General features: G+C 36.3%; 1 protein-coding gene across 3 annotated transcripts in view; it reads left to right on the top strand.

Annotated features, from left to right (window-relative positions):
• Positions 1-13,820, top strand: part of LOC127619215 (A-kinase anchor protein 13-like) — a 102,761-nt gene extending 88,941 nt beyond the window's left edge. For 2 of the 3 annotated variants that reach the window (XM_052092028.1, XM_052092044.1), the window contains exons 33-37: positions 618-662; positions 3,423-3,473; positions 4,155-4,595; positions 8,695-8,980; positions 12,056-13,820. In XM_052092028.1, coding sequence (XP_051947988.1) covers positions 618-662; positions 3,423-3,473; positions 4,155-4,595; positions 8,695-8,980; positions 12,056-12,114 — 882 coding nt within the window. In that variant the 3' untranslated portion in view covers positions 12,115-13,820. The remainder of the gene's footprint in view (positions 1-617; positions 663-3,422; positions 3,474-4,154; positions 4,596-8,694; positions 8,981-12,055) is intronic. The other variant, XM_052092036.1, reaches the window with a different exon arrangement.
• Positions 13,821-15,772: the final 1,952 nt, after the last annotated feature.

Here is a 15,772-nt window from a genome sequence, read left to right as displayed (position 1 = left end):
ATGCAGGACTTGCTGGAGAGTTTAGAAGGTCAAAATAAAACTTGAAGACTGGAATTACTGTTAATTAACGTAACGTGTCAAAAACATGAATAACCAACACTTCTGTAAACATTAACAATTTGATACCAAAATAATAATACAAAATCTGACTTTCTATTGCTTGGTATTATTTAAATTTCACAACTTAGTCCCACTGTCCACATATGTTGCCATCAATTTATGTTGCCATCAATGTTTATTAGGTGCTACTATTTACAAATCAAAAAGGGAAATGGAAAATGCAGAGAGCATCAGGTTTAAGTCTTACTAGGTTTAAGAGTCTGGCACCTTGCTGCTTTATTGATTTCACCTGGTTAGAACTTTTCAGCTCACAGTGTCCTGTACCTAAACCCAAAATGAACCACCCACACTGCCCTTTAGTGTCATTTAGTCCTCACTAAACCTGTAGGTTTGGGTAGCTAATAGGAGTCATTAGTGGAGTAGGGGCTCAGTGGAGGGTGGAAAATGAATAACACCACTGTGCTAGGCTCAGGGCTGTGGGCTGGTTGGTGCTGGACTGATTAAACACTTTCAGCTGGCCTCAGTAAAGCTGCAGTCTCTGCTTGTCTTCTCCACAGGAAGGAAATGCCAACCTGCTGCTCCTGCTGAAGAGAAACACTGAGGTAAGACAGGGGAGCATGCTTCTTTCAGAGCTCAGGATGTTATACTTGAGCAATTCTTGGGTTGTGGATGTTGTTTTTAGCATCCTGAGCTGATGAGGAATCAAAGTGTGTTCACTTCACAGCTGATGTGTTTCCGTATGTTATGTAATTTCTTGAAAACTTGAAAAAAGGGTTTTCAAGCATTCTGTATTGATAACTCTTAACTGAAGCGGCATGCCCATTCTAAACAGCCATGTGCCCCCTCACATTTTTTAATGCAACTTTCCTTAATATTTGTATTTATTTGTTTTTGGTATTTTTGATAATTTAGTTGCACAATTATTGTAGGTTAAAAAAAAAGTGTTTGTCTAAACACATTCTAATGTAAAAATGAAGAGATGAAGAGACCCTCTCCTTGTTGAATAAAAACGGCTTTTATAAGGTTACTGATATGACTGTATGAGTGTCTGTGAATCTCATGCGAGTGGTCATGATTTTATACAAATTTATAAATGTTTCAAAATTAAAATGAATTAACTTTTTAAATGAGGAAAAAATGTAGCCTTATCTCATGAACGTTACGTGACCGTGACAAAATATGTGCGAAGAAATTTTTTGCAAAATTTGTGCATGCTTTGTTGGATGTTTAACTGCAGTTTCCATGTGAATTCTCCAGCTGGGGGTGCCAAAAGCGAGTGAAATAGTGTTGTAATCAGACAAGGTTTTTAAGGTGAATATTATATGGTTCTCAAACTTTTTTGATGAACACCCCCCAATCAGTATTTGTGTTATTTGCTCAATGCTCAAAGTTTTTTTTAATAAATTCAAATCATGAATGTGAGAACAATCTTTGCGTTTCTTAAATTCAAGCAGATGGAGGGCTATATCTGGGGCCTATAAAATGAAAATGCGAAGACAGAAACTAATAATAAAAGTGATATTGTTAATATATTTGACATTTGCCTTTTTGAAATATTTTATTTATTCATATATATATATTTTTATATAGTTTTTATAGTGGTATTTGTAACAAGACCAAAGTAAACACATGGAAGCATGGATCTTCTTCACTACCAGGGTTAGATGTCACTTTGGCAAAAAAACTATGGCATTTGTGTAATTATAAATAGTAGACCTACACTAAACGCATGTAAAAACAATAAATTCTAAATATAAATATAAGTTGTAACAAAAATGTACTATATTCCCTCGCTACCCTAATGTAGCCTATTAAAAATAGAGCTGAAGTATTGATATGATAATATTAATTTCAATCTATTTCTGCCTGAAGTACAGTTAGTGTTATGATAATAAATTCAAGGGTAGTGATGTAGAATTCTGTGCCGAATTCATATGGTTTCTGCTTCTTGAGCCTTGCTTCTCACTGATTCTCACAAAGCTGCGATTTTAAGAGCTTGATCTTTAAGAGCTTTGCACTCAAGCTGCTCTGTCCATTGAGCTGTATCCATCTACAGAGCCATACAGGTGCATTAGCCGAGGTTGTGTCTCCGCCAGTATATTTGACGCTGCTAAACCAAATATTTCAGATGCGTCGCTACACTACAAAATCAGATGAATCGCGGTACAAATACGTACCAACCCATATAATTGAGAATCCTCTGATATACTCCAAGTCTAGATAAACCTTTTAATGCAAAGAGGAACTTGACAATAGATTTTATTATTATTATGAGTGATAAATTGCGGTTTCCCAACCTAGAGTCCAACACTCTATCAGATGAGCTACTGCATAAGCTAATCACATTGGAATAAATTTGTAAATGTAAGTAGGTCTGTAATACAAGCGTTAAAATGTATAGTTTTTCAAATGATGCAATGGTTAGTGTTTCAATACCATAACATAGCAGTGTGTGAGTAATATTGTGAAAAATAAGTGTTTATAGAGCCTTAATCAGCCGTTGTAGTCGTTATTTGTGTGAAAGTGAATAAAACACACAATTGTTGTGACGCCTCTCGTGTTAATTTCACTAGAAAACTGAGAGGAAATGTTGAACACGGCACGCAGATGTCAGTTTGCTAAAAATTAGCTATAGTAATATTAATTCTATAAGAATTAATAAAAAATTACAAAGTGCACCTTTAATCTGAACATTCTCTCATCATCTATCCACCCTAATGTCATTTGAATCTCAAATGACTTTTTTCTGTGGAACACAAAAGGATTTATTTTTTATCAAAATGCCAAAGCTATTTTTTCCATGGTGGTGGCGTAGTGGGCTAAAGCACATGTGCTAAAGCATATAACTGTTAATCAGAACTTCGCTGGTTCGATCCCCACAGCCACCACCATTGTGTCCTTGAGCAAGGCACTTAACTCCAGGTTGCTCCGGGGGGATTGTCCCTGTAATAAGTGCACTGTAAGTCGCTTTAGATAAAAGCGTCTGCCAAATGCATAAATGTAAATGTAAATATATAAGGTCAGTTGCATGCTAAACTATAATTGAACTGTACACCACTATTCTATCGCATCGTCCAGTAGTAGTAGAACTACTAAGTGTTTTTGTATGATCCCCTTGAATCTCAAATGTGATAATAATGTGTCTTTTTGTGACATAAATGCAGGTAAATTATTCCTTAAAGTTTTTGCTCTCGAGTTCCATATTTGTCAAAGATTAAGAGAGTAAATGGACTATATACTAGATACACTATATTTCTGTACACCGTCTGAAGTCTATTGTTTAACAGCTTGCTAGCGTCATACTGAATTTATAAGACCTAACCAATGACAGAGTCTTTCCTATGTTTTGTTTTTCCTGACAGCAGGTCTTGACCAGTGTCACTCACCTCCACGACCTCCTGTCCTCACTACAGGTGTGTATCATTTTAACAGATACTCTATTATACAGTATACTATATGGGGAAGAAACAGTAAATAATATATCAAATCTGAATATATATTTAAATCCTAAGGATGTAGATCCTTAATAGTTATTAGTCTGCATGTATAGTTCTTATATTTTTTGTAAATTTGAATGTATATTTATAAAACTGAATATATTAATGTAATTTGTAACATATAAATGTAATTTATAACAGTTAAGGCTTATACAGTTGTAAATCGGAATATATATTTGTAAATCCAAGTATACTGTAGACATTAATAGACTTAGATCAGAATATTTATTTATAGTATAGTAAATCCTGAAAGAATAATTGTAAATCTGACTTGTATTTTTATATAATTTTTGTTTGGCAAACAGTAATACAGTATGTGTTGTTCATGTGTTGTTCTACATGATTTCTATATGGATTCAATAATTGTAAAAAAATCTGATAATGTAATTATACATTCTGAATGTATAAAAGTAAATACAGGTAAATAAATGTAAACTGAATATACTGTATATTATTTCATTTTAATATATATAAATAAACAATTATAAAAATTGTAGATTCAGATTTTATATACCTTTTCCTGTTTGGCCCATAATACTGCAATATCATAGTTGTTTTATATTGTACTGGATGATTATGTATGTATTTTCTCTACAGGCTGTGGTTTTGCAGCAGGACACCTTCATCGAGGACCAGCGTCAGGCGCTTAATGAACGCACCCCTTCCCGCACCACATCCCGTCTCTCCTCCCGTCCTCCCTCGTTGGTGGTGCAGGAGAAACAGCGCAGCCTGGAGCGCCACCGCCAGGAGGCCACTGCCCTGCAGCGCCAGCAGGCCGCACATGCCGAGGAGAGACGACGGCGGGAGAAAGAGTGGGAGGTGAGAGAGCGGGAGCTGACGGACCGGGAGGTTCTGCTCCACGTGAGAGAGGAGGAAGTGCGGAAGAGGTACAAGGAGCTTGATGAGGTGCAGCAAGAGTTGCAGGGGAGGAAGGAGGATTATCAGAAGGATCTAGAGAGACTGAGAGATGCTCAGAGGCGGCTGGATAGGGAGAGGGAGCAGGTACAGATGGAGGTAGAGCACCTCCGGCAGGTGGAGGTGAGATTCATACTTATTTTTGGCACATGCTCCAAATTATCTAGGGCACGGGTTTTCAAACTCTGATACGGAGACTCCCAGGGGGCTACAAGGGGGTGCTAGGGGGATCTGTAGAAAAAATATAAATATGGTTAAAGGTGTGCTCAGTCGGGGCCTGGGTAGCTCAGTGAGTAAAGATGCTGACTACCATCCTTGGAGTCGCAAATTTGAATCCAGGGTGTGCCGCGGAGAATAGCGTGAAGCCTCCACACGCGCTATGTCTCCATGGTAACGCACTCAACAAGCCACGTGATAAGATGCGTGGATAGATGATCTCGGACAACTGAGATTCATCCTCCGCCACCCGGATGAAGGCGAATCACTACGCCACCATGAGGACTTAGAGCTCATTGGGAATTGGGCATTTTAAATTGGGGAGAAAAGGGGAGAATAAAAAAAGGTGCACTAAGTAACTTTTGTCTTTATGAAATTTTGGACTTACACTGAAACCTAGCAGCTTGGGTGCAGCATAATTAAAGATCAACAATTAATTTTGTCTTCACAACTCCATGCTTATGGGTATATATACTCAAACCAGCCCGTCTGGCACCTACAATCATGCCACGGTCCAAATCACTGAGATCACATTTTTTCCCATTCTGATGGTTGATTTTAACATTAACTGAAGCTCCTGACCTAAATCTGCATGATTTTATGCAATGCACTGCTACCACATGATTGTCTGATTAGATAATCGCATGGATGAATGTTGGTGCCAGATGGGCTGGTTTGAGTATTTCTGTAACTGCTGATCTCCTGGGATTTTCACACACAACAGTCTCTAGAATTTACTCAGAATGGTGCCAAACCGCTCTGTACAACTGTGGTGAGAAGAATAGCATCTTAGAATGCTATTCTGAGATGCAGGTTGGTGCTGATTTGGCGGCACAATGGGGACCCAGAGACGTTGCAACAGGGTAGGCAAACCAGGCAATTGCCTAGGGCCCCAAGCTGGAAGGGTGCCCCCTGAAGGACGGCTGATTACATTGGACCACAGCAACGACAACATGGAACCCCCTTAAATTATTTGATGGTACAAGACTCTGCAATGACATGTCTGGAACCCCCCTAAAGTGTCCCCGATGCTATGAGCTTGCAATCAAAGTTTTCGTAGTTTCAGAGCAGCAATTAAATGATGGACCATGAAGCAGATTTACCCGTCCGGGCATATTAAAAGGAAACGAAAGCAAGAGAAAGAGGAAAAGAAAAAACGAGAAACTGGTAAGTGAGAATCTGTTATATTGAATGAAGTATTAATGTCAAGGGGTTTAATTTGTCCCACCATGCATCAGAACAGTTGGTTGTCATTTGTCAGTTCAATGCTAACAACAGCTAAGTTTATCAGTAGACTAGCTTACTCTGTCTAAAACACGTGATGCATAAACCATCATAAACCATAAACTTGTATTTACAAGTGTATAAAATGTTAACATAAGCTATGTTCTTCTTGCCAATGGCTGTGCTGTGTGTACAGAACCTTGCATAGAATAAGTTAGTTATACCAAGCATTTAGCAGAATAATGATTTGGTTGTCAATTACTAACAACAACGATGCTAACAACAGTTATATTGTTAGTAGATTAGGTTAGCTTGTTCTGTCGAAACTGTCACAGTTAGAGATATAATAACTTCAAAATATGTTACTAATGCATCATTTGGAAGATATTATATCTGTTACTGTGACAGTTTCGACAGAACAAGCTAACCTAGTTATTTTATATATCTCATTGAATTTGCTTGTAAAAATGTTACAGTAAACAAAATGTTAACACATGTTTGTGGACTGTGCTTGCATGACCAAATACACTTGTGCTCTTTTCTTTTTTCTCAAGGTGCTTTGCTTAAATTTCTTTGTCCGCCTCAACAGATGAAGGTAAAAAAAGTTATGCTAAGTTGACAGTGACTTGCTCTCTGCTATAAAAATATTATTCGATTATTTGATTAAATATGGCCACACAGATATTTGTCTTTAAACAATTACTTCTTATTTGTATACTTTTTATTTGTACACTCATTTATACATTACAAGTATGTTTTTCTCCTGCAATATCAACTTTAGGTCATGAGGAGGACCTTGAGGAAGACATGACCAGTTCATTCATTGGAAGCACATCAGTTCCATTACAAAGGGCCACACCACTCCTTCCCAACGCCTCCTCCTCACCACCTCCAGACTTAAACACAGCAACTCCAAGCTCAGATGATTTAGCACTGGAGATCAATTCTGATGTCCATACTTTTCCTGACCATGCCTCCACCTGCCCAAATGACATATACAGTGAGAAGCTTCTGGATCTGTACAGTAATCTAAGCCTTGCACTGCGTCTCCTCCGGACTCTTCCTGTCTCTGTTGCCTCTGGTGAGAGGAGCTTTTCAGCTTTAAAGCTGATAAAAAACTACTTTAGGTCAGCCATGTGCCAGGAGAGGCTCACAAGACTGGCACTGATATCAATCGAATGTGGTATTCGAAAGTCTTTATGCATGGAAGACATAGTGGTTGCATTTGCTGAAGCCAAGGCCCGCAATCAGCAGTTCTAAAAAATGTGCACTACGGTTTTGTAAGCAAATATTTTTGTGTTGTTTGTGTATTTGGGGTTATTTATATTATGTATGCAAAGTTTGCCTTTATTTTTTTATATTTTATGTATATTATTTCCATTGAAAAGAAAGCGTTTTACATTTTGTGGAAAATAAAAGATTTGTTTGTGTAATCATCTATGTGCATGGATGAATGATTAATGTGCCTTATTGGGGAGGTGGGGGGTAGTAGGGGTGGTTATCTCGGGTGGGGGGTGGGGAGGGTTGGTCCCTTAGGCCTGGGGCCCCCAGAGTCTCTAGAAACGCCCCTGGGGGGACCTACACAATATTAGGCAGGTGGTTTTAATGTTGAGGCTGATTGGTGTGTGTGTGTGTGTGTGTGTGTGTGTGTGTGTGTGTGTGTGTGTGTGAATTTATCACTTTGTGGGGACCAAATGTCCCCATAAGGATAGTAAAACCTGAAATTTTTGACCTTCTGGGGACATTTTGTCTGGTTCCCATGAGGAAAACAGCTTATAAATCATACTAAATTATGTTTTTTGAAAATGTAAAAATGCAGAAAGTTTTCTGTGAGGTTTAGGTTTAGGGGTAGGGTTAGGTTTAGGGGATAGAATATAAAGTTTGTACAGTATAAAAACCATTATGTCTATGGAAAGTCCCCATAAAACATAGAAACCAAACGTGTGTGTGTGTGTGTGTGTGTGTGTGTGTGTGTGTGTATGTATGTGTGTGAATTTATCACTTTGTGGGGACCAAATGTCCCCATAAGGATAGTAAAACCCGAAATTTTTGACCTTGTGGGGACATTTTGTCTGTCCCCATGAGGAAAACAGCTTATAAATCATACTAAATTATGTTTTTTGAAAATGTAAAAATGCAGAAAGTTTTCTGTGAGGTTTAGGTTTAGGGGTAGGGTTAGGTTTAGGGGATAGAATATAAAGTTTGTACAGTATAAAAACCATTATGTCTATGGAAAGTCCCCATAAAACATAGAAACCAAACATGTGTGTGTATGTGTGTGTGTGTGTGTGTGTGTGTGTGTATATATATATATATAATTACAATGAGTATTGAAATGTAGTTGCCATTACTTAGCCCTAGTATCATCCAAATTGGGAAACAGATAATCCAGAATCCAGATCCATTCTTTCTTCATTTAACTGTTGGCATGATTATTTTATTGAATTGTACACTGTTTGTTCTGTAGACCTTGAGCAACACAATTATACATTTTGAGGAGTTCATGTGACATGTTCACAGAAAAATTATTTAGCTATACCTATCAATAAAAGTGATTACAAATGTCCTATAGTAACTTGTTGGCATAATGCTATTAATATCAAGGTCTTGAGTTCGATTTCCAAGGACTTACCTTGAATAAAATGTATAGCTGGAATACACTGTAAGTTGCTGTGGATAAAAGCATCTGCCAAATGAATGAAAAGGCCACATTTTCCTTACATATTGAACATTATTTGGTCTCAAGGTTTCACTGACCCATGTATTATCATGCATCCCACAGGCACGGTGTCAGCGCACCCCCTCCAGCACTTCAGAGGACTCCCTAAAACTCCACAGCAGCAGCTCTGTGGAAAAGGAGATCTGGGAGGGCGAGCTATCATCCAGCCCCAGAAAGAACTCCATCTCAAAACTAAAGGGCCGCAGCCTCTTCTCCCTGGGCAGCAAAACTCAGAACTTAGAGGGCCAAAACCATGTCCCCACACGACTGCTTCAGCTGGCTACAACCAAGGAGAAAAAGGACAAGAAAAAGAAGAAGAGCAAGAATCAGCAGCCCCCTCAGGATGCAGGTAAGAGAATGGGACCTGGCACTGAATGCCTACAAACTGATTCAATAAAGATAAAGATTCATGCATGAAATGTATTTAATTAGCCACGAAAACCACAGCGGCCATATCCGTTCTGATTGGAATTGGTCAAAAGTATGGCTGCAACAACTAATTGATTATTATCGATAATGGAAATCATTGACAATGAATTTCTTTATCGATTAGTTAGATATATGCGGCAAGGATGGTGAAGATCCATAAATGAATGTTAAGCTCAGCTTAATAGCCCAGTGAAAAAACGTGTTGCATGTTGAAACTCATTTGAAAAACAACGGACAAGTCCAGTGCACAATAGCACTTTATAAACACTTCAAAGAAGAGTGTTTGCTGCTTCAGGTACTTTGACAGAGGGCGTGTGCTGATTGATGCACTTAAGAGTTGTTTATCTCCAGTGCATAACTTATATTTTACCGCTATTTTCTATGTTTTACACTTGAACATGTTATGAATTCAAAACCAGGCATATATTTCGCAAAACTGTTTGTTTTTACCCCATGCGAGTCTCCGTTAAGCTTCACTGAGCGAGCGTGTGTGCGCATGTTTCAATACTTCATTCCACGATTTCAGTGTCAATGTAATTATTCGTGCAGCTCACGGATATCACACTGATGTCTCAGAGGTCAAGGTGAGGTGGTTTATAAAGGGTTTTAGATGATTTCTCCTCATAATATAATGTAATATAATGTGCACTGGCATGAGACTTTTCAGCGCAAGAGTGAATCTGCACTGCATTTACAGATGTAAATGTAATGTATTAAACTGTGTATATAATGCTGAATATAATTTATAATATGCTAAGGGTCCTGATATTTGATAGTCCTCCTGATAATGCCATATGTACTGTCTGATTTCATCAGTAAATCTATACCATGACAAACATGTTACTGGATTAACATCAACATATTTTCTTTTTTTTAAATGGTTCAGAAACATGTTATCAATGACAATACCATTTTAAAATGTTCAATATTAATTTAAAATATTAACATGTATGTAATCAGTGACTGTGTTCAAGCATATGTATCTAACATAAGTATGTATTTTTCAGTTGGGTAGAATTATTAATATTTGTGTTCTGGTGTCACTATTGCCCTCTGCTGGGCAGATGTTTTGTCCCACTCCATCCCTAATGGGTCATCATATGAACAATGGACAGTACTTTTTGTTAAGTTGTAGATGTAAAGTGAAGGAACTGTTTGCATATGTCCTGAAAGTAATAATAATAACAATAATAAATAAAAACTTAAAAAATAATCGTTAGTTGCAACCCTAGTAACAAGTTTGTTGTTGTAGAACATCCCACATTTCCATGTAAATGGTAAAATTATCCTTCAAGGTCTAACAGGCTTTGCATATATTTAACTCTCTCTAGGAATAATTGGATTGCCATTGCTGACTGATTCGTGTCATATGTTATGTATCCATCTTATAAGTTTGATAAATGACACAAGATGTCTAATTCACAAACAAATGACTTTTATGAACTGTTTCTCAATAATCAATCAGCCTCAACCTCAGATCGAAGCTCTAGCTGACACAATTACTGAACACAGAGTAATATTTTTTCATGTTTGAATTATAATGAAACAATACTGTTAATGTGATGTGCACTTCAGTTTTGTAAGGTCAGTCTAATTGCAGACTGCTTATTCATATTATGTGCATTATGTGTTTAATCCTCCTCTTGTCTTAAGACACGACATCCTCCTTTTGTCCTTCAGATCCTTTTTTACCTGTTTTAAAAACCATTCAAAATGCATAAATTCTTGATTGGCGTTAACATTGTAAAACACAATTTCAGGGTTTACTCTTTAACACACACCAGACACATTGCATCAGAATCTATTAAACTGTTTACTTACTGTAAGCATAGCAGTGCCATAAACTATCAAACAGTCATTACATAAGAAATATTCATTAATAAATCTGTTTACTGACAGATTTATGATCAGGTGCATTAGTGTTTTTAATTCCCCATCATTCAATAACAGTTCCTTTGCAAAGCTTGAATCGTATTTGACTGGTTCTCAAGAAATCCATGCTGATATGAGCCAAAAAAAAAAACCTTGCACATACATAAACCAAAGCACGGTGAATAGATGCACACATGGTCAAAAAGGTCATAGACATCCAAACATACACCAACAATTAAAAATAGCACATATGAGTTAAAGAACGTGTCAAAGACGCATTTGTGCTCAACACAGCAAGACCAAGAGCAGCTGAAGTAAGGAATGGCTCTCCTTTTTAGTGTTGTAACTTGACATTGTGGCTTTTAAAAGCAGAACGAGATACATGACACAGGTCAATGCCATCTGTCTAGTTCATGTTTATATGCAATATATACATGGTGTGATGACATTAAGTAGACATTGATGTTTTGTTTTCGCTTTAGAGGCGGCCATGAATTAATGGACCCCCTAGTGACATAGGGAAGTCAATAAAATAGAGAACGAGGTGTTTTTGCAGCTTGGTTTCAGTTAATGCTTTTAATTGCTTTGGGGATTGAATTTTGAGTTCTAAAATGTACAGTATATTTTTAGTGTAGAATTACCTCTTATATGTCAAAATATAAAGGAAAATGTTATTCCTCATGGCATATCCCCTTGAAATAACAAAAAACAAAACATCCAAATAAGTAACAATAAATTATATAGATGCTCAATTATAGGTTTATATATTATATCATAACAGGCCCAATTGTAGTTGAATTGACTGTAAGGGAGATGTTTGCTTAGGAGTAAAACCTTAAGGTGGGTGACATGCTGGAACCGCAGTTTTGTGCAACCGTTCCACAGGCTGTTATTTTCTAACAATAGCCATGTGTAAAATTAAATAGTTTTTCCATGTGAATTTTGAACTACTGCAATGGATCCTCAAAATTCATCCACAAAAGTGAACTTGAGCATGGAAAACAGTGCTTCAAAACAACTACGTATATAGAGTGATCCTGTATTTTTTATAAAAAAATGTTTTAGTCTGGAGCTCTGAATTATTGAAACATTGTCTCTTTTGTTCTGCTGTTATTTTCCACAGCATCCCATCTGCTGCCCCTGACAGAGCCTCCAATGGATGGAGAGATCTTCTTCTGCTGATGTACCCATTATCCCTTCCTTCCAAAATATTTCCTCTTATGGACTCCATATCAAGTCATGCAGGAAGTCACCCAAAGTGCCCTCCTCTTTTTTTGGCATACCCCAGTTATGACCCTGCAATCTTACTACAATATAAGAGAATGGATTTCACAAAATCTGTCAAGAAGATGTAGGAGTCATATCACACCCCAAAATCAAGATATAAGAAATTAAATTTAACTTAAAGAAAATGAAGCCTGTTTTTAGAATCATTAAGATTTTGTTGTATTGTGACATCAATCCCCCATTCTCAGTGCCGCAAAGCAATACAGCAATGATATATAATTCCACAATACACACAAATCATGGTGGTATTTGGTGTATTACCATTCATTTATGCTGATTAAAATAAAATATTACTGTAAATATATTTTTTACTATAATTAAATACTGCACTACAGTTATGATAAACTAATGAGTATCAAAATTGGATATAAATGTGAAGGAGCCTACAAAAATACTCAAAAGTAAAACTTCTGGATGCATTACGGTTATGAGAATTTGGGAAGAGAAATTGCTTAATTGTCATGAAAATGATGTCACAATGCAAAAAAAAAAAAAATCTTAATTATCCTAAATCCTAAAAGCATATCGTTAGACATATTGGTCTTTGATTTGCTTTTAAATATGAGAGTTTAGTATATTAGACATGTTCGAACTTTGTATACATTGTTAAACGTTATTACTTGAGTGAAACTAAATGGCTCTGCACTCTGCACTCCCTTACAAATCAATTGTTTGTGTCAGAAGGTTTACAAAATGCAAAAAATAGTAATTGTAGCACCCCATATTGGCAAACTTTTATGAGGAATAAGTATACTAGCTTATTTCATGTAAGAATCATAATTTAATATTTAATTAGATTACAGGAGAAAGGTGGTATTGCACTCTTTCCAATGTTTTCCATTTTAGGTTTTCAAAGGAATTTCACCTTTGAAATGCCACCGAGCAATTTAACACCATTCAAATGTTGCTCTAACCAGGAACAAATTTTAAATACATTTTTCATTAGCATTCCAAAGATATTGCAATAAGTAACTTTTTTTTCAGTTTTTGGGACCACTGTATAACATACTAAGGCATTTCATGCTACTTAAAGAATCTTGAATCATTCTGTGTTTAATACTTAATAACTGTAGTAGGATGTATAAGCTGTTCATACTGTATACATCTTAGACCCCTGAGGCATTTTTAAAGCTACCTGCTGGACAGGTAAACGAGATGGTAATAAAACAACCACACAGGATACTGTACCTAATCTACATAATTCAGCCTAATGGGTCAAATTCAACCAATCACATCTAAATGTTGGAATAAATTGGAAAGACTGTCTTCTAACATTCTCAGCACTCTTAAGTGTCCACATACTTCATCATGCATATTTGGCCTTTTTGACATATTTTAAGAAAGACATCAAAGTCAAAATCAGTGCAATGAGGAAATCTCTTAATCTGTTTTTGTAAGGAGTTTTCTTTGTCATTCAAATTTAAATTAATTTTATTATTATTATTATTATTTTAAAATCAGCACATGCTCTAAAAGTCCCACTCATGCTGGTTTGTTTGCATTTTTTAACTGCACTGACTTGATTCTTACATGGGAGGGCAGTAGAGGTTCAAGTATATATATATATATATATATATATATATATATATATATAAATAAATTGAAAGCTTCTCTGTGGATTTACATAAATTTTAAGTGAAGATGTCAGAGGCACACAAGTGATACAGTGCAAGAATTATTTCTTCACATGTACAAAGGGAATTTTTCATCTGGAAAACAATGCCTATGGCCTTAAGGAACCATCAGTGACACTTTTGTCCTCAGGAAAAAGCAGGAAAAAGGCAAATTATGCATATTGTAGTAAATTAAGGTCACCTTAAAGCCTTCAAGAAATTATGGAATGCTCTAAAATATAGCCCAGCATTTTCTCAGGATTATAGTTTCACTCTTTTATTTTTGTTTTGATAGTAAATTCCATTTGTACATTAAGATGAATATGTTTTTTTTTTGTTTTTTTTTTGCTTAATAAAAAGGAAATAAAGTCATATGTAAATACTATTTTGTGTAACATGTTTAATGTAAATTTTTGTTTAATTTGTGATTAATTTTGTAAGAAGTTTCTTGTGAGACATAAGGCTTTATTTATCATTGTTCCCCTTGTCTTGAGGCAGAAAACAACAAAAATAATAAAAAAAAACTATTGCAAGTTTTTGGCTTGAATTTTTTCTACTGTTCTCATTTGCACCATCTTTTCGTTGTATGTTTCATTCAAATTCACAAGTAGTAGCTGGACAAACAGATCAAGGTTACCTTTCCTTTTAGAAAGATTAAAGCAAGGCAAATTATTTAAGAAATTTTCCCTGTATAAAAACACAATGACACGTATAAATGGATCCTTTGATCAGACGTCTTCTCACAGATCACTTAGAAAGAGATCATCAAATTCCAAGTGAATATGTCGCCACAGCCTGTTGTTGGTTGGAAGAGGCATATAACGTGTATGACAACTGATTTCCTGTGAAAGGCACTGTGATACACTCTAATGCCATTGAAGTCAATATAAAACCTAATCACAACCATTTCACTTAATTAAAAAAAATAAATTATCCCCTTTTCTCCCCAATTTGGCATGCCCGATTTCCACTACTTACTATGTCCTCGTGGTAGTGTGGTTACTCACCTCAATCCGGGTGGTGAAGGACACGTCTCAGTTGCCTCCGCTTCTGAGACTGTCAATATGCGCATCTAATCACGTGGCTCGTTGTGCATGACAATGTGGAGACTCCGCATGTGTAGGTTCATGCTACTCTCCGCGATCCACACACAACTTACCACTCACCCCATTGAGAGCGAGAACCACTAATCGTGACCACGAGGAGGTTACCCCATGTCACTCTATCCACCCTAGCAACCGGGCCTATTTGGTTGCTTAGGAGACCTGGCTGGAGTCACTCAGCACACCCATTTTACTTCTTTAATGTGAAGTATTTCCAAGTGAAATTGAATATTCCATAAGAACAAAAATACAGGGGGGACTTCTGGGTTCAATACGAGGTAAGCTTAATCAGCAGCATTTGTAGCATAATGTTGATTACCACAAAATAATCTCAACTTGTCCCTCCTTTAAAAAAGCTAAAAATATACATTTTTTTTTGATCTTAGAATGGCACTTACAATGGAAGTGTATGGGGCAAATTTTTGGAGGGTTTAAAGTCAGAAATGTGAAGCTAAAAATTTTATAAAATCATATACATTAATTCTTCTATTAAAACTCTTGAATTATATGAGCTGTAAAGTTGTTGATGTCATAATTTGTACAGTAATTTTAGGGTTTGTTGACAATACATCATCATTGCAACGAAGTTGTAAAATTGACTGTAAAGGTTAGCAAGTGATTTTATCACACTAACATCATGTTAGCACGCATATTGTTAATGTCTTGTGGTTATACTTTAGAAACGGTGAATATTTTAACATTTATGGATTGGCCCCTCTCTTTTTTTAAAGAGAATGAGGGACAAGTCGAACACATTTTTGTGGTAATCAATATTATGCCACAAATGCTGTTGATTTGAGCTTAACTTATATTGAACAAAGTTGATTCAATGTAATT

This window comes from Xyrauchen texanus, chromosome 2 (genome assembly GCF_025860055.1).
Source record: "Xyrauchen texanus isolate HMW12.3.18 chromosome 2, RBS_HiC_50CHRs, whole genome shotgun sequence".
NCBI lineage: Eukaryota > Metazoa > Chordata > Actinopteri > Cypriniformes > Catostomidae > Xyrauchen > Xyrauchen texanus.
The sequence above is the reverse complement of the archived record's forward strand: the minus strand, read 5'-3'. Positions and strand labels throughout refer to the sequence as shown.